Raw genomic sequence first — 19,316 nt, forward strand, 5'->3', positions numbered from 1 at the left:
TACGCCAGGAAAGCTCGTTAATATTTTTGCGAATTATGATTGCCAAGGAGGTCAGTCTGGTCATAGATGTGGTAATAAATATCAATGTATTTTTGTTACCCTGAAATTATGTACTACGTTTCACAAACATCGCTTTAGTCTAGATTTAAGGGACGAAGACGCGTTAAAAAGCTACTTCATGTCGTATGTTTACACATTCTGCTTACCAATCGAGCTAAATGATCGAGTAGTAAGTAAAGTAAGTATACAGGAACTTATGCTGATTTTCAAATTCTGCGGCGCGCGTCTCTTTCAGTGCTTTGGGGTATGAGGATCGCAGCCATGTCAAAAAGTTACCTTAGGTTGTAGCTATAATTTTACCTAGTTAATGATTACCGATAGTTTAAATGTGGTAACATAATATGATAGGTGAATGTGTACTAATTTTGATTACCCTCTGTGGAGCAGTGGCTAGCATGCCATATTAATACGAAATCGCGAACCCGGGTTCGAATCCCGGCCTGGGCAGTCGGCGTGCAGCCCAACCCACCCAGATGCTCATCTCTCCTTTCGGGATGGCCGATAAATGGGTACCCAGCTGGGGAAACCTGGGGAAGGTAAAGTGTGGTAGCCCGGATGTTAAAAACTGATCCTGTGTCAGGTTAATGGCTCTCTCCCACCACAGGCTCCAAGGGCGCGGGACGGAGATGAGCACCGCCGCCACGCGCAGCTACAGCGTATTTGCTCCAAACCTCACCTTTTACCTTAATCAAAACAGCTTAAGGTTAGATTATAATGACGCACCACAGATAGAGTGAAATGCTACCGTAAGTTCTTTAAGTTTGCGAAGTGTGCTTGCCAATGAGGTGAAGTAATGGTGTAAAATATAATGTAAAGACAATATTTCGGAAAGTTTGTTTACCTCGACTGGTTGATCGAGGCATCCCGTCCACTCGCTCTACCCCATCATTCTCATATTCTCCCAGCCTCAGGAAACAGTGATATAATTTAAACCAAGTCCAGGCCGTCAAGAACTCGTACGTTGGTTGATGTACTAATGATAAATGAGTCGCTTTGCAGAATGTGATAAAAGATAAAATAAAGACAGTATGTGGGAAGGTTTGCTTACATGTCTGGTTGGTGAGATATCCCGTCCACGTTCTCTTCTCCCATTAGTCTCCCATCAACCGCAGAAAGTAGTGACGTATTATGACCCAAGTCCCGTCCGTCCATAACTCGTTGGTTGATGCACTGATGAGCCACTTTACAGGATAAACGGGAAAGTTAGACTAAAGTTTCCCTCACAAGAGCGACACGCGGGCACAAGGAAATCATACTTCCGACGGAACGAAATAAATAGACAACTGCTCTTCGGCACAGTATATCTTTTTAGATTGTAACATCATAATTCAGGCATGTGTATAAAGGCTTATATAGTCCATTAGAATCATGATGGTGAACTGTAATATATGCTGAATAAATTGAGTCTAACGGGGAACTCATATAGTTTCCCCAGTGAACTTGCCTGTAGTTTTATTCCCTTTTTCATCTAATTACCTTAGCTTACCATACCCGAGTAACTTTCAGTCGTTAGAAAAAAAAATATCATAAAAGTACCGCCATGGAGGTCACCGTTTCCAGATTGTCGTACTCAGCACATTGAATTTTCGTTTCTGATAACTATTGCAAAAAAATCCATCAATAATTTACGGTTTTAACAAGAACCTTAGCTGAATATCTTTTTTGTGTGTGTGGGTACGACAATTTTGGGTCTTAAGCCGGTAAAAGACAAGTTCAGAGTACGACAATGTGGCAGGTCAGTCAAAATCAGCTGTTCCCACCACAACAATCATGGCTGGACGGGCCCTCAAGCGGCTCATGACGGAATACAAGCGTAAGGACCTTCCCCTCATCACTCATAAGATCACTGTGCTGTCAGACGATTTTCAGTAACCAATGAAAGGGTGTGGCATGATCATAGCTGCAGCTGCCTGACATGCTCTGGGAAATACATATACCATGATCCTGGGGGTGACTATCCCTGTCATTCTAGCAACTGAATTTGGGTTTATGGCATAGACTAGTCATTTTTAAGCAAGCCTAGTAATTAGTCGAAGCAGACCCCGTTATAGTACTATATATACCATGATCTTAGGAGTGCCATATTCCTGTCATTCCTTGTATTTAAATTGGGGTTCATGGCAAAGATTAGTCACTTTTAAGCAAGTCCTCCCAGTAATTTATAAGAGTAGACCACGTCCACACATCTCAGCAGCCTGTCATGTTGTTGGGTGTGCCGCATATGTTGTAAGGGATGGATATGACTAATAAAATAGATTAGTTATTTCTAACCTCTTCACTCTGGTGACGCTGACGGCATCACCGTATGGAAAGGGTTTTAATCCTCTTCTAAACCTCTTAATCCTCATCCATTTCCTCTTAATCCTCTTCTAAACCCCTTAAGAGGAAATGGAAGAGGATTAAAAGGAATTTAGAGGAGGATTGAAAGGTTTAGAAGATGATTAATCCTCTTCCATTTCCTCTTGACCCTTTCCATACTGTGACGCCGACATCTGTGTCATGGATGGAAAGGGTTAAGCATGTTTTCTCAGTAGTTTATTAAAGATCAGGTCCATGCACCTCAGCATCCCAGGGGAGTGTCATGACCACTTGAAGCCCTGCCCTGAATTCCCCATTTTTATTTTCTTTACAGTAACTAATTGTTTAATTTTTGTCTAGTACGTTGACTGGCTGGGTTATGGAAGAGCCGTGGATTTTACAGTTGCAGCGATTAGTAGATTTTATTTATTTATATATTTTTGCCCATGAACTGCTTCATTTATTATAAAAAAAAAATTAAATTAGGCAGCCAGTTGGGTGTGATGCATTGGTGGACTGCGACAAATATGACATATGATTTTAAATACTTCAGGAGTCTTGCAAGCTCTCAAGAGGCAGGGCAAAGCATAGGTGAGCCAAACAACAAAGTGTTAGAGGATATGCCTCACCTGTATATAAGGAGAGACACTCTAGAGCTGACTCCATGATGTCTGTGGGGTAACACCTTTGCAGTGGTGGCTAGGTTTCTTGCCTCATCACATCTAGTCTGCCTGTTCTCATTCACCTCCTTATCTTAGTTGTTGTAGTGGTTATTTCTTGCTATTCTTTGATCCTCTTTTTACGCACTGGCAGTAGAGTCTGTTTCCTGATGTCTGCATCTTGGTGGTCAGACTCAACAGTGTGATTTGATTGGGATTTAAGCCCTGTTCACACTGTGCCAACTCTGGGCCATGACAACCCAGCGACTTTTCGATTTGACAAGTTGGTTCCCACTTCCCATGCTCCAAGAAGGGGGGGAGGATTTATTGGGGTCTTGGTGTCTTGCCGACTGTCTGGGACATTCAGCCAACTAGTTGCCAGCATGTCGTGCTAACCCTCACGACTCCAGGCTCCCGTCACGACGTCGGCACAGCATTCGGCAACAGTCTCAAGACCTCTTTCAAGACATGCCCGACCCTTTCACATCAACACCCAAGACCTCGTGTACCCTAGAGTCGTGGGTAGTTGTGGCCCAGAGTCGGCACAGTGTGAACGGGGCTTGAGGCAGGAGCCAATACTGGTTCATTAAGTGCTCCCCCCTCCTCTCACTCTTATGCCAATGACTCTATTCTGCACTACTCAACATCTTTTAACAAAAGACCCTCCAAACAGGAACTACGTGATTCCTTGAGGCTGCAGAATGCTTAACCTCAGACCTTAATATCATTTCTGATCGGGGCAAGGAGAACCTGGTGTCCTTCAATACCTCAAAAACTCAATTTCTCCACCTGTCAACTAGACACAATCTTCCAAACACCTATCCCCTATTCTTCGAGAACACTCAGCTGTCACCTTCTTATACATTAAACATCCTGGGTCTGTCCTTAACTCAGAATCTCAACCGGAAACCTATCTCCTCTCTCACTCAATCAGCTTCATTGAGGTTGGGCGTTCTGTATCGTCTCTGCCAGTTCTTTTCCCCTCCCAGATGCTATCCATATACAGGAGCCTTGCCCTCCCTCGCATGGAATATGAATCTCACGTTAGGGGGGGGCTCCACACACACAGCTCTCTTGGACAGAGTAGAGTCTAAGGCTCTTTGACTCATCAACTCCCCTCCTGTTACTGGCAGTCTCCTATTTCTTAAATTCTGCTGCCATGTTGCCTCTCTTACTATCTTCTATCGATATTTTCAGGCTGACTGCTCTTCTGAACTTGCTAACTGCATGCCTCCCCCTCTCCTGCACTCGACTTTCTACTCTAGCTTGTCCTTATACTGTCCAAATCCCTTATGCAAGAGTTAACTAGCATCTTCATTCTTTCTTCCCTTTCACTGGTAAACTGTGGAACAATCTTCCTTTGGCTGTATTTGCTCCTGCCTAAGACTTGAACTCTTTCAAGAGGGGAGTATCAAGACACCTCTCCCGATATTGACCTCTCTTTTGGACACCCTTTTAATTTTTTTGTAGGGGCAGTGTTTAGTGGGCTTTTTTTTCTCATTATTAATTTTTTTGCCCTTGAGCTGCTTCCTTTGCTGTAAAAAAAAAAAATATATATATATACGGTATATATATATATATATATATATATATATACAGTATATATATATATATATACGCTATATATATATATATATATATATATACCGTATATATATATATATATACGGTATATATATATATATATATATATAATGTATATATATATATATATATATATATATATATATATGGCTTGAATTCATCCACAGGTCTAGGCAGTCCTGTATAGCAACTGTCGAGCTTCATAACTAAAGGAAGAAAATTCAAATGATATTCCAATTAAGAAAGACAAGGCAACACAGTCTCTCCAAAATTATCCAGGGCATGCATAGAAGTATTTAAGACATTAGAGAGAGACAATATAGAAATCTTGATAGATTATGAATACTACAAAGTGATTCAAGGCAAAACTAACAAAGAATGATTTAGGAATGATATAGAGAGTGGAACTTGGTTTGAATAATATGGAGAAAGCAAAGGCAGAGTTCAGTAATCATAAAAGTGATCAGCAAGGAAATCATTGAGGGAGTAGAAGAATACACATATCTAGGAAAAGCAAGCAGTGAAAACCCAGCTCACAAAAAAAACTCAGAGTAAGAACGGGATGGATTGAATTCTTTTGGCAAACATAGTAACATTTAGTTCAGAAATCTGGCACTTCAGAAAAGATCTAAAGAGCTAAAAAAGTGCATAATAAGAGGAATGGAAAGAAAACTATTAATATAATGTGGAGAAATTGGCATGTACAGGAACATTATTGACTAGGGAGTGGAAAGAGGTTGAAGATTTTACAGTGACTGTTAAGAATAAGGAAAATATTTAGGCAAGCCATATATGTAGAATTGATAACAGATTGTCACCAAATATGAGACAAATCTTTACTTTCTAAACTACTCTCCTACAGATTACATCCCTCTCTCTGTACTTTCATCTCCAGTTTCCTTTCAGGCCAATCTATTTCTGCTGTGGTAGATGATCACTGCCTAAAGCTATAAGCAGCGGTGTTTTGCAGGACTTTTTTTTATCACCCATCATCTTTCTATCATTACTTGATGACCAAAACATACTATTCTAATCAATCATATCGTCACCCTTGTAAAATAATCGCCTAAGTCATTTTTCAGCGATTTCCAGGTTTTTGTCTACATCAATTTTTCAATATGTGACGCCCGTTTTTGTATAATTGCCTTCGTCATTCAGGGTTTGAGTGTTCTAGAATTGACCTTTTCATTTCTGCCAAATGAGATAATGACAGTTCTTTTCTGATTTCCTGTAAAGTAGAAAATAAAGACTTAGGCGGTTTGTTTACGAAGGTTACGATATGCTGATGACTTTACTCCACATATATTAACTGAAGACCCTCTCAACAGAAATTATTCAACTCAAGGCTAAATGCTACAAAATGTTACTATTCAACTCATTAGCTCTTCTCCTCTTACTGACAGTTTCCTTTCTCTTAAATTATGTCAGTGTTGCCTCTCTTTCTATCTTCTATCACTATTTTCATGCTGACTGCCCTTCTCAGCTTGTTAATTCCATGCCTCCACCCCCCCCGTGGCCTGGTTGTACAAGACTTTCTACTCTATCTCACCCTTATACTATTCAAATCCTTTGTGCAAGTTAACCAGCATCTTATTCTTTCACCCTTTTTGCTTGTAAACTCTGGAACAGCCTTCCTTCATGGATATTTCAGCTACTCTCACTTTGCTGTGTTTGTGGGAGTAGCACCCATAGCTTTTTTTTTCTCTTGAACTGCCTCCTTTGTTGAAAAGGTGTTTGCCAAGAAATTGTACAAGTTAGAGCAGACAAAGGACCAGGCAGAGATGAAATTAGAACATTTACCAGAGCATGATAGGGTGTACTAAAGATTGAAAGAGACAGAAAATGATGGGACAAGCCTTTGTCCTGCAATGAAGCAGTATTGGCTGATAATAATTGCTAGTTGAGGAAAAAATATTTTAGCTGTCATATCAAGTAGTGAGGGATGGAACTGAATTATGTAATTACAAAGAATCCGCTGAGCTAGGCAGCTAAGACCTTATAGCTCTGCTAGGGTTACAAAAGAGTTATCTCTCACCAAGACACTGCTGTGAACTGGGATCAAAATCGCAACCTTTTGGTCACAAGCCAAGCACCACACCCACAAGGCCACCCAGCCCCTTAGATGGCTATGGGAGTAAAAGTATCATGGAGAGTATAAGAGAATTTTATGAATAGCACAAGTGAAGGTGCCTCGGTAATATCAGAAGGAAGAGACTTTCAAGTTGAAATAATGCAACCAGTGTGACACATTTATCTCTCTATGGCTTTATCTCCTTCCCAGAGCTCACACTGAACCCCCCTGAAGGCATCATTGCTGGGCCCACCAATGAAGAGAACTTCTTTGAGTGGGAAGCTCTTATTGTGTAAGTCACAGAACTGAAATAATTTGATTAGTAGTGTATTGCAGGAATCTGATGTGCATATATCAACATATAGGTGGTGACAATAAGCTAGATAGGTTTAGTTAATCACTTCAGTTGATATCTCACCTGATTCTTGCCCTGGCTGGTATGTAAAATGAGGCCTTCCATCTCTGCTCTCTATTGAAATAACACCAATACGTATGAATGACTCACCCACCAGAGGGCCGGAGGGGACCTGCTTTGAGTGTGGGGTGTTTCCCGCCAAGCTGATCTTCCCCCCAGACTACCCACTCTCACCCCCCAAGATGCAGTTCACCTGTGAGATGTTCCACCCAAACAGTGAGTTACTGTCTTGCTTTTTTTTTTTTTTTTTTTTTTTTTTTTTTAGCTTGAAATGTTTTAAAAAAGATAGAGTAGTGAGCACCATCTTGATGCTTGTATTCTTTGTGTGCTGAAGTGGTCATAGCAGATAATAGTTTCCCCTTTGTACTGTTTGATATAAGGACAGCCAATTTACTCTCCTGTGTTTGATATAAGGGCAACCAATATACATCCTGTCTTTGATATAAGGACAGCCAATTTACTCTCCTGTGTTTGATATAAGGGCAACCAATATACATCCTGTCTTTGATATAAGGACAGCCAATTTACTCTCCTGTGTTTGATATAAGGGCAACCAATATGCATCCTCTCTTTGATATAAGGACAGCCAATTTACTCTCCTGTGTTTGATATAAGGGCAACCAATATACATCCTGTCTTTGATATAAGGACAACCAATTTACTCTCCTGCTTCTGGTGACAGTATATCATTGGGTTTATTTTTTCTTCATAACATACAGCAACCCATATACATTCCTGTGTTTGGTATAAGACAACCAATTTACTTTATGCTGTTTGTTCAATATTAGGACAACCACTATACACCTGGTATTCGATATATGCGAATCCGCGCATATGCAACTAACCTAAATGTGCCAAGTATTGCATAGTAACAAATTTTTCTTGCATAAAACATGCAAGAAAAATTTGTTACTATGCAAGGTGCGACTGGTTGGTGAGGCATGGTGGCCGACTCGCACTAAAGGGCGGCGGGTGCGAATGTTTTCCCGCACTTTCCTCGCCTATAATTAACCTTTTCCTCCCTCTGATCGTAAAGTTTTTGTTTGTTTACAATGTATTTTCATATTGTTTTACAGTTTATCTGTACTAATGGGCTTTATTGTTGCTTTAGTGCTTTATTATTGTGAAACGGTGCTGTAATAAATAGTTAGAGGGTTCGAAAACGGGTCATGGAACATAACCCCCTATAATTAATGGGATGATAGGTTCGATATATGCGAATTCACATTATGCGAGCTTTTTGCAGAACCTAACCCTCGCATATAACGAATACCTGGTGTACATCCCTGTGTTTGTTTAAAGACAACCAATTTACTTTCCTGTGTTTTTTACAATAGAAGTAACACCCTATTTTTCCTCGCTGCATATCTCCTTCAACTCTTCTTCATTACATTTGTTGGGTTTTCCTTACCCTCCTCCTTCCTGTGGTCTTCTCTTTTTTTATTCCTACCTTAATTTCATCTTAACCCGGTAGTAGCAAAGGGCCAAATTTGTGGTTTTACTGTGTAGCAGCGACGGGCCAAATTTGTGGCTTTACTGTGTAGCAGCGACGGGCCAAATTTGTGGCTTTACTGTGTAGCAGCGACGGGCCAAATTTGTGGCTTTACTGTGTAGCAGCGACGGGCCAAATTTGTGGCTTTACTGTGTAGCAGCGACGGACCAAATTTGTGCCATGATACAAACCCCCCAAAATAGATGATGCATAAACTGATCACAAATGCTTCGATATATATTATAAACTGGTTTGTGTGAGGGGTGATTTTTTTCTCATTTTTCTCACTTAGATGGACCATTAAGAAACATGATCACTGCTGCTACCGGGTTAATGTGCTGTCTTCTACACTATATCTTCTCCCTCCTTCTTGCCTCGGTTTATCTTCTTCCATTCCTCTGTTCCTCTGCTTCCATTCTTTCCTTCCTTCCAGTATGTGAATCTCTTCCAGGTCGTCTGTTCCTTACTGTAGTTCTCCCCTCCCTCCCTGACTCTGCTTCCTCTTCTCTCTTTCCTCCTTCCTTCCTCCCTTTATGTAAATCTATTCCAGGTCATCTCTTCCTTGCTGCAGTTCTCTCCTCCCTCCCTCACTCTGCTTCCTCTTCTCTCTTTCCTCCTTCCTTCCTCCCATTATGTGAATCTGCTCTAGGTCATCTGTTCCTTGCTGCAGTTCTCTCCTCCCTCCCTTACTCTGCTTTCTCTTCTCTCTTTCCTTCCTTCCTTCCAATATGTGAATCTGCTCTAGGTCATCTCTTCCTTGCTGCAGTTCTCTCCTCCCATTCATACTTTCCATACTATCTTTGCCAGTCCTGTCAAGTCCTAATGACAATACATATACGCACATACTTTCCTTGCTAGTTCTCTCAGTCTGTCAAATGTGCATGTTATCTATCCTACAGGCCCCTGGTGAAAATACATAAGCATACTTTCCATGCCAGCCCTCTCAGTCTGTCTAGTGTGTATATCTATCTTGCATGCTCCGGCTGACACTGTATACTTTCCTTCCTAGTTTACTCAGATAGGGAAGTATATTCATCCATTTTGTGTACTCCCGGTGACAAACTAGGTCAGATTTTGTATCCAGTATACTTAGACAGCTTAACATGTACAGTCATCCAAAATAGGACATTGAACACCCATGGGTCGATGGAATAGAATTTGAGCTAAAGCTAAAGACATGGTGTTGTATTGGATAGGTTGGTACCAATGGCTAGCCTGGTGTTGTATTGGATAGGTTGGTACCAATAGCTAGCCTGGTGTTGTATTGGATAGGTTGGTACCAGTAGCTAGCCTGGTGTTGTATTGGATAGGTTGGTACCAATGGCTAGACTTCACCCATTTGTACAACCTACTGACACAACACCATGTCTATTGATTTACCTAGCTCAGATTCTCAAGTCGAGCCATGGGTGTTCAATACTTTTTTTGGCTAATGTACATCCATTTCCTGGTGGCAACACTTGATACATATATACATTTCATACTTTCCTGTTCAGTTTACTCAGATGGCCGAGTGTGTATATCCATCCTACACGCCCCGGGAGATGACCCAATGGGCTACGAGACCAGTGCCGAGCGGTGGAGTCCCGTGCAGAGCGTGGAGAAGATCCTCTTGTCTGTTGTCTCCATGCTGGCAGGTGAGGAAGGGTTGAGTAGTCCTCGTTTGGGGGAAACATCTAAAAACCAATAAACTATCAGGCTTCTTTATGGGATTAGAAAAGTGATGCTGCTATAATGATGGAAGAGAATGTTTATGAATGATGAGGTTATGGTGATGAGGCATGGTTGTGGTGGATATTAGCGTAGGAGAATGTGTATGAATGGTGCTGATGATTACAGTACCTGAAATCTATGGCAAAAAAATTAACTATACTTTTTTTCCATCCATGAATAAGAAATTAATAACATAAAAAAATTAAAATGTTCCTTACAGATACATGTTTATTTTAATCAGATATTCCGTGAAGCCTCGAATGTTGAAATGTTGTGTGGAAATTTATGAAACTTTAATTCAGTTCAGGTGCTGTTGTATTTAATTAACATATTAGCACCAAGTAGCAAAGATCATGTGGCACAAAATCAAGTTTGAAATGATAATGGCCGTGGTGTGTGGAAAGGACTTGTGTCAGTATACAGAAGGGACTGGGGAAGGAATAGTTAGTAAAGGAGCAGTGATTAGCAGGCTTTTTTTCTACACTTTCTTTTTATTGCCCTTGATCTGCTTCCTGTGCCGGCAAAAAAAAAAAAAGTTAAAAAGTATAGAAACAAAATCCTCACATGCCCATCTGTAAGGCCCCCTTCCCCCCCAAAGAGTTAAATGTAAATTACAAGTTTATTGACTTTTTGAATGATGACATTAAATAACTGCAACATCCTTTTGAGTGTCATCGTCCATTGCAGAACCAAATGACGAGAGCAGTGCCAACGTAGATGCCGCCAAGATGTGGCGGGACGACAGGGACCAGTTCAACAAGATCGCAGAGAAGCTGGTTCGCAAGACCCTCAACCTGCCCCATGTATAGTGAAGCCTCCAGTCTTTGCCATATGCTGCTGTATATACTAATTTTCTTTCTCCAAATGGTACCTTATATTCAGAGAGCTGTTATCTTGAATGATGAAGGGGATCTTTACCATAAGTATAACAGCCTTAAGAAATAACTCCATGTCCTATATTTATTTCATAGTTAATATGATGGTGTTCTCCTGACTTGTTGATTCTAAAAGTGTGGCTGTGCGGAGTTTCCAGGGAAGGCTCTGAGTTCTGTAGATTTCACACTTCAGGTAGTCTAGTTGTGTAACTTCTCAGGATAAACATTCATCAGAAAAGTTATTATGAAACTACTTTTGTATAATGCCGAGGTCTGAAATATTCTTTTTCCCATGGAGTAGGTAAGAACAAAGATATTGTTAACCTTTACTTTATATAATAATACATATCACACCTGGCATTTGGTAGTGTCGCCAAGATACATCTTTAATTATGATAAAAGGTGGTGTGTAACAAGCCTCCATAAAATATTCTCTGTAATATGTACTCAGATGGAGATTAAGACAATTTTATACAGCCAGTTAACTCTAAAAGCATAACTTGTGATTGTGCAATTAACCTTTACCTAATACGGAATGGGGAAGAACATTTTCTTTATTTAAGTTTTATACATGAGAAAAATAAAAATACTCCATGAGCATTTTTTCTGGAACATTTTTCCCACAACACACAGACACACACACAACTGTCAACAGTAACTTTCAAAGCTCTGAGGACAAAGCCAACAAATCCTAAATATAAATAAAAGGAGTAATAGGCCTTCACTGCCTGCATATATATCTCAAATCTTTATATTCTAATAAAAGATCTGGTGCTAACGTGGTACCATTTACAGACACATAAATTACCATCAACCTGCCTCTCCCTCCCCCCACCTCCGGCAACCCAGCTAACAATGACTAACAATGGCACTATGACTTGTCCTTTCGTTTATTGGCACGCGACCTCATCTTGGGCTGGGAGGACTGGCACTGGCCCTGGCTGGAGGAGCTGCTGCCACCCCCAAAGATGTTAGTCATGATCTCCGACAGCTCAGGGGTGTCCATCTTCGGCATCTGTATCTGCTCCATCTCCTTGCGGGTCTCTGGGTCGTTGAGGCGCGGCAGGATCATCATGAGCACCAGCGGCAGCACCGTCATTAGCACCATTGGGTTCATGAGTGTGTCGGTGAGCCGCCACTGCTCGCGCTGAAGGAAGTAACGGTACGGCCCAAGACTCTTCATCCGCAGCGGGTGTGGCATCTGCAGGAGTAAAGATTTTGTGAAGATATCTGCAACAAACCATCAGTGCTGCAGTGGGTGTGGGATCTGCAGGAGTAAAGTTTTTTGTGAAGGCTTATCTCCAACAGATCATCCTTACTGCAGTGGGATCTGCAAAAGTTGGATTTAGTGAAAACTTTATGGTAATACACCTTCAACATTTCCATGGGTGTGGCACCTGCAATAGTAAGTTTTGTGATGACTTTATGGCTATTGATGACGGTAAAGTTAGGGGCATACACTAAAGCTGCGCATGGCTTCGGTGCTCATCTATAGCCATCAGTATTGCAGGAGGTGAGGCATATGCAGGGATTGGCTTTTGTTTAGACCACTCATTGTACTTTGTGTGTGTGTATTTACCTACCTAGTTTTACCTAGTGTGTGTGTGTGTGTGTGTGTGTGTGTGTGTGTGTGTGTGTGTGTGTGTGTGTGTGTGTGAGAGAGAGAGAGAGAGAGAGAGACCACCTATATTTCCATGTGAGGCTGACAACCCAACAGTGGAAGAGGGGGAAGAAATTGACCACACAGTCACACTCTGCCCAATGTCATTAGCTAGTTCCAAGGGCTGTGCCATAACCCGATTTTTTACATATACCGGACATAATGCCTTAAAGAACTGACTTTATGCCACTCAGCAACGTAACCTATGCCACAATGAGAGGATGTGAGGGCAGTCAGTCAAACAAACCAATAAACAAAACAAACAAAAACAATGAAATGTAAAATAAATTCAACACATGGAAGGCCACGGACAAGTACACGTCAGGCTACAGACCGAGTCACTGAGTCATTATCTTTCTCAATACACACGGTGTGCCTCAGACTGCCTTTTTACAAGGACTGTCGCCTGACTGCCACCAATACACTTACTGCCTTGTTAAAAGTTATTAAAAGTCATTACATTGACTTTTGCAGGGCGAGTTGATGGCAGTAAGGCTACAGTGCTTGTAAAGCAGGCAAGTCCATGGTGCGCCATGTGAGTCAGGAAAGCTAACGACTCAGTGACTCGGTCTCCAGCCTGACACACACTTGTCAGTGGCCTTCCACGTATTGCTGTGTCTTTTCTGAATTTTATTTTTTTATTTTTTTTTCTGACTGGCCTCAAGTCCTTCTATTTTGGTGTAGGGTGTGTTGCTTAGTGGTGTAAAGTCAGACATAATGGTGATTGCTGAGCAAAAATTTACTCTAGAAGTGGAGTAAGTCAAATTTGACATGAGCTGAAACGATATACGTAAAGCGAGGTATTCCCATAAAGGAAAATATTACATCAATACTTTTTCTCACAAAAATGTGAGATTCCTACTTGCATTTTCTTAGCCAGAGGTCAATATGACGCATACATGATCCACATAATAACATGCGCTACTCATCTTTCATTTCACATCATAATTACAATAAAACTGGATTGTTTGAAGGATTTAAATTCCCTAATATGTGTAGATTTATTTATCTGCTTGGGAAGTTTCTCAATAAATAGTATAAATCTGAAGCCTGCTACTGATATTTATACAACCCTGAAGGTGAAGTAAGGGTTTCTGACTGTATTGAGACACACCCACACTCACCTGCACCACATTGGAGGGCTGGATGTGGTTGACGGCCCGTGCCCTGATCTTGCCCTTGGAGTTAATGTCGACACGCACCGGTTCGTACACGAAGGTGGGATTCATCACCTGCACCACATAGGACCCCGAAGGCAGATTGTTGATGATGAACGTCCCGTCCTCTCTGTGGGGCGAGGAAGATGGGTATTTGTGAGACAAGACACTCATGGTTTTGTACCTTGGCTGATTATGATAAAAATGGCACAAATGTCTTTTGCTGTAATGGATCTTAGTTGGTTCAGCATATCTTTTTTATAGTTACTATTTTCACTTAGGATAGGCATTTATTTTCATGCTCTCTACCATACATTTAAAATAAAAATCTTGTTTTAGTAAGCCACAATTCTGAACAGGCTGAATCATCAATCAGGTCACAGCTAACACTTAAATTGATCAAATCTCATACTGGATTGAGAAGCCAAATGTCAGAATGAATATTTATAAAACAAAGCTTACTATTTTGATTAGATATTGCAACCAAAATTATTCTGGTTATTGATTTATTTTTCTGGCTGTAGCACCGATAGGATTTCTTGAGGGGCCCTATGGACAGTACCAGCCCATTAGTGGCACAGGCTAATTTTATTTATAGTGGTTGCTGTGATGTATGAATTTTGCTTGGCCCATGCTGGCCCCCAGGTGCTTCTCTTTACCCAAGTCAATGAATTTAAGGCTGACTGCAGATCCGGACAGCATGTGGGTAATCTTCCACCACCCGGTGATGACTTGAAAAATCAGCGTGTTTCAGTGGGGATTTGAACCTAGTCCATGCTAGGCCCTTGGGCTCACCATGCCCGCGTGCTGACCACTTGGCCACTGCCTCCCCAAAGTAACTACTAATGAATGTAGGGGGGTAAAAAGTTATTTCTGAGAAAAACAATTGCCTGAATAATTCAAAACACATCAAAATCTGTCCACAAAATAGTTAAGTCCAAAAATAGGAGGGGTGCATAAAGTACAGCAATACCTCTGTTTATGAGTGCCTTACTTTATGAGTGTTTTGATTTATGAGCAAAAAAAAATGATCTAAAAATGTCTTGGTTTATGAGCACTAAGCTGGTGTATGAGCATCCTGTTTGTACAAGTCAAAGACCAGAGTTTAGGTTCTCTTTGTTCACCTCAAGACGAGAGCACTCAGAGCGGAATACAATGGGAATGGGTCTCAGTCCACATTGAACACCTGCGTGCTCGTTTCCACTTATGTTTGTGCTCTAGTGTGCACTCTTTGTGTTTTCAGCACTACAGTGTGCATTCATTTTGGTTACAAGTTTTTTGGTTAGCGAGCAAAATTCCAGAATGAATTAAACTCGTAAACCGAGGTATGACTCCAAATCTCTGTCCTGTTTCTCCTTTGCTTAAATGTTGGGGGTTGGGCGAGGATAGAATCATAAGGGGGAGGCAGTGGCTGAGTGGTAAGTGTGCTAGCGTCACATCCAGGAGCTCCAGGAGGGACACAGGTTCGAATCCTGACTGCCGCACAGCTGGGATTTTTCAGTCACTGCCGAGTGGCCTAAAACTACCCACATGTTGCCCTGAAGACCATCTATCAACTCAGACTCTAGATTACCTCTCCAAAGAGAGGCTCAAAGATGAGCTCCAGGGGGCAACATGAGCCAAAGCAGGTTGGCACCACTATAAATACTCGCCTGCATCAGAACAGGCTGGGCTGACCAACAGGCCCCACCAGGGAAAAGCCTAACAGCACAATAGGCCGCGACAAAAAAAAAAAAAAGGTACCCTGTTAGGCTAGGTTATGTTATACCTATGTTAGTTCAAAATACACAACACTTATGTCTAGAAAACTCCATAAAGTTTGGAAACTAGAGAATTTTTCCCTGTTGAAAGATTTGGAAGGCCTATATTTCAATCAATTTGCCTTCCCCACCCCAAAAAAGCGTATTCTCACAGGTTTCCATGTTTGTAAGGGATGGGGGAAGGAAACTGAAAGAAAGTGGATGAAGTTTATATTTATCGCAGGGTGCAGTGAGAGGCCAGGGCGCGGACACTAGGCCAAGGACAAGAAAACATTATTTCCTATTGTACACCCACCCCTTCCCCGCCCCAAGACTCCGTGGTGCCCCCGTGCCGCCCTGCTGAGGGGGGCGGCGCCACCCACCTGAGGAAGCCGTAGTGGCCGCTGTTGGTGAAGACCTTGGTGCTGGCGAACCACTCCGCGGGGGTGACTAGGGAGGAGTCTGGCCGCACGACCCGACCCTCGATCTTGTAGCGCTGAGTGGACCAGGAGAGCTCCCCGCCCGCCAGGCTATCGTCCTCGCCCTCAGCACACACCAGCGCCGCCACGCACGCCGCCCATAGCAGCCTGGTCAGCACGCAGCGCCCCATGATGGCAGGAAGGCCGCGCTGCTCTGTCACAAGACTGATTGTTGACACACCACCACCACTGCTGCTGTTGCTGCGAGAAATACCTCCCCGCAGAAATAAGTCGCGCTGATGTCCACCACGCCTGCGCACTGGGGAATACACAGCAGGAAACGTATTAATTTACCTGGAATGGAGTGATATGAGTAATAGTTAGGCCTAGGAATAGGGATTTTAGGATAGGGTAAATCTCCACCTTCCCTGCTCCTCCTCTTCCATTCTTTCCCCTCCCAGTATTTGCCATTTCCTACTGCCATTATATTTTGCATTTTCCCTGATGTCCCGCTCTCATCCTAGTTTTGTCCACTTGTGATCTTTGTGATGGTTGATATTACCTGCCCTATTCGTTTGTTATTAAGGCTTCTCTTGAATAAAATTGTTGCTCTGATGTTTGTACCATGTATTTGAGACGAAACAGGACAGGATTACGATAGCGGTGAGGGAAATATAGCAAAAGTAAGCAAGTTGAACCTCTATGCGAGCTATTTTGCGACTGCGAGCTGAATTAGAACACCACCACCACCAGCACCCTAGACACATTGTCGTACTCTGTCACACACCACCCAGTATTTTCCGGTTTCTGACCGATAACTACTGCAAACAGACATCAGTAATTAAAGTTTTTGACGATAAATTTAGTAGAATGTTGTTAATTGTGTGGTTATGACAATTCCAGGGCTAAAACCCATAAACTCAATGTTATGAGTACGGTAATCTGGTAACGCTGCTCGTCGTCTGCTGCAACGTCGCCCAACACACCCATCAGCTGCTGGTCGATAATTTCCCTAAAAAAGCTTATTTCCTGCACATTTCATGCATTGATTCTCTTTAACTATGGCTGTACTTTTTGTTTATTTATTCCATGCAAGGATTTGGTATAAATGGTGTTTTAAAGTGTGTTGTCTGCTTAAGGTGTCGTGTACTATATAAGTATTGACGCCCGCAAGCTTTGCAGGACAGACGGGAAGATGACATAAAATAAAATATTGTGGCTCAGCATTGCTCTGTAAGTGATCATCTAAGTAACAGATTCGTGATTATGTATTATTTCATTGTTTTCGTTTTAAGATGAGCATCCTAAACTTGTGGATTGCACCAAGAGTGTCACCGAAAGAGGCGTGCACCTGTCCACGTCCTGAATACTGGTTGGGGAAGGCGGCCATAGGGTGCAGGTGATGGTCCTGCGAGAAATACCTCCTTGGCTAAATAAGTCGCTCTGATGTCTACCCCGCATGCGCAAAGGGGAATACACAGCAGGAAAATGTATTAATATGCCTTATTTTCTTCTAATTTGTGATCTTTGTGATGGCTGATGTCAACCACAAGACAACAACACACCAAAGAACAGACTAAACGAGCAGGAATTGAGTGAACCGACGTGGGGTAATTCCTTCTATAAAATTTACCCTGTCCGTTTGTTATAAAGCCTTCTCTCAATTAAAAGTATTGCTCTGATATTTTTGCCATGTATTGGAGCCGAAACAGGACAAGTAAACGATAGCGGTGAGTCAAATATAGAAAAAATAAGCAAGTTGAACCTCTCACTGCGAGCTATTTTGCGGCTGCGAGCTGATTCCGACAACAGCGGGTCTTGGACAGGACGAGGTGTGTTCGTCGCCCTGTAGAGATGTTTTAAAGGTATCTTCCGTAGAGTAGCAATTGTCAGGTGATATATTTTGATTATATAACTGTGGGAAACGTATATAAATGGTTGACATAGCTGTGTGGTAACTGGATAGCCGAGGAAGCGGGTATGAATGGGGGGATGGTGTAATTAGTCGTCTACCTTTCAAACTTCTTGCACCTTTTTCTTTCTTTTCCTGTTTTAATGTTTCTCTCCGTTTTCATCTTTTCCTCTCACCTTTATTCTTTTCCTGTTTTAATGTTTCTCTCCGTTTTCATCTTTTTCTCTCCTTTATTCTTTTCCTGTTTTAATGTTTCTCTCCGTTTTCATCTTTTTCTCTCCTTTATTCTTTTCCTGTTTTAATGTTTCTCTCCGTTTTCATCTTTTTCTCTCCTTTATTCTTTTCCTGTTTTAATGTTTCTCTCCGTTTTCATCTTTTCCTCTCACCTTTATTCTTTTCCTGTTTTAGTGTGTTTCCCTTCTCTTCCACTTTATCTTTTTCTCGCACCTTTTCTGTTTAAGTGCTCGTCTCCTTTCTCTTCCTTTTTATCGTTTTCTCCTTTTTTTCTCTTCCTGTTTTAACTCTTCTCTCCCTTCTCTTCCTCTATCTTTTTCTCTCACCTTTTTCTTTTTTCTGTTTTAATGCTTGTCTCCTTTCTCCTCTTTTTTTATCTTTTTTCCTTATTTTCTTTTCCTGTATTAATTCTTCTCTATCTTCTCTTCCTCTATCTCTTTCTCCTTTTTTCTTTTCCTGTTTCAATGTTTGTCTTCCCTTCTCTTCTCTTCCTCTTTACCTTTTTCTCTTCCTTTTCTACCCTACCTGTAAAATTGTTTACATCATCTCTAATGACTAAGTCTAACATATGGCTAGTTGGTGAAGTTATTTAATTCACTTTGTTTGACATCTGATAAGATTCAAGAAGCTCACAGAAAGAAGCTGTGTTCCAGTTTTCATGATCATCCATCCATATCTTAAAGTCACCAACAATAAAAACTTTAAAAGATACCATATCAATTGAGTCCAACAATGCACTAAATTCATCAAAGAAGAGATTAACACTTGACTAAGGTGGCCTATAAATAACAAGGTATGATATCCACTGGTTTTGATACTTAAAATTAATGGTAATACTTTATAAGAAGTCCGCCTCCCCGTTCACCACTCCACCCCCCCCTACCCCCCAAGACAAGCCTGGGGAACTGTGGGGAACCAGGGTGTGGGGGGGGGAAGCCAAAATCACTGAAAAATGGGCTTCCAAAGAAAAATCCCTAAATGAAGGAAAATTCCCTAGTCTCAAAAGTAAGGAAAGTCCCAACTTTATA

The 19,316-nt window shown here is 41.6% G+C and overlaps 2 protein-coding genes across 2 annotated transcripts; one reads left to right on the forward strand and one right to left on the reverse strand.

Annotated features, from left to right (window-relative positions):
• Positions 1-1,742: 1,742 nt before the first annotated feature.
• LOC126983172 (ubiquitin-conjugating enzyme E2 G2) lies at positions 1,743-11,765 on the forward strand. Its single transcript, XM_050835668.1, has 5 exons — positions 1,743-1,873; positions 6,883-6,964; positions 7,185-7,303; positions 10,076-10,216; positions 10,980-11,765. Exons 1-5 carry the CDS (start codon positions 1,831-1,833, stop codon positions 11,099-11,101), a joined length of 507 nt encoding a protein of 168 aa, XP_050691625.1. The 5' UTR covers positions 1,743-1,830; the 3' UTR covers positions 11,102-11,765.
• A 273-nt stretch (positions 11,766-12,038) lies between these two features.
• Positions 12,039-16,333, reverse strand: LOC126983107 (ER membrane protein complex subunit 7 homolog). Its single transcript, XM_050835606.1, has 3 exons — positions 16,107-16,333; positions 13,952-14,114; positions 12,039-12,368 (listed from the first exon to the last, which is right to left on the reverse strand). Exons 1-3 carry the CDS (start codon positions 16,331-16,333, stop codon positions 12,039-12,041), a joined length of 720 nt encoding a protein of 239 aa, XP_050691563.1.
• Positions 16,334-19,316: the final 2,983 nt, after the last annotated feature.

Source organism: Eriocheir sinensis, chromosome 53, assembly GCF_024679095.1.
Source record: "Eriocheir sinensis breed Jianghai 21 chromosome 53, ASM2467909v1, whole genome shotgun sequence".
Taxonomy (NCBI): Eukaryota; Metazoa; Arthropoda; class Malacostraca; order Decapoda; family Varunidae; genus Eriocheir; species Eriocheir sinensis.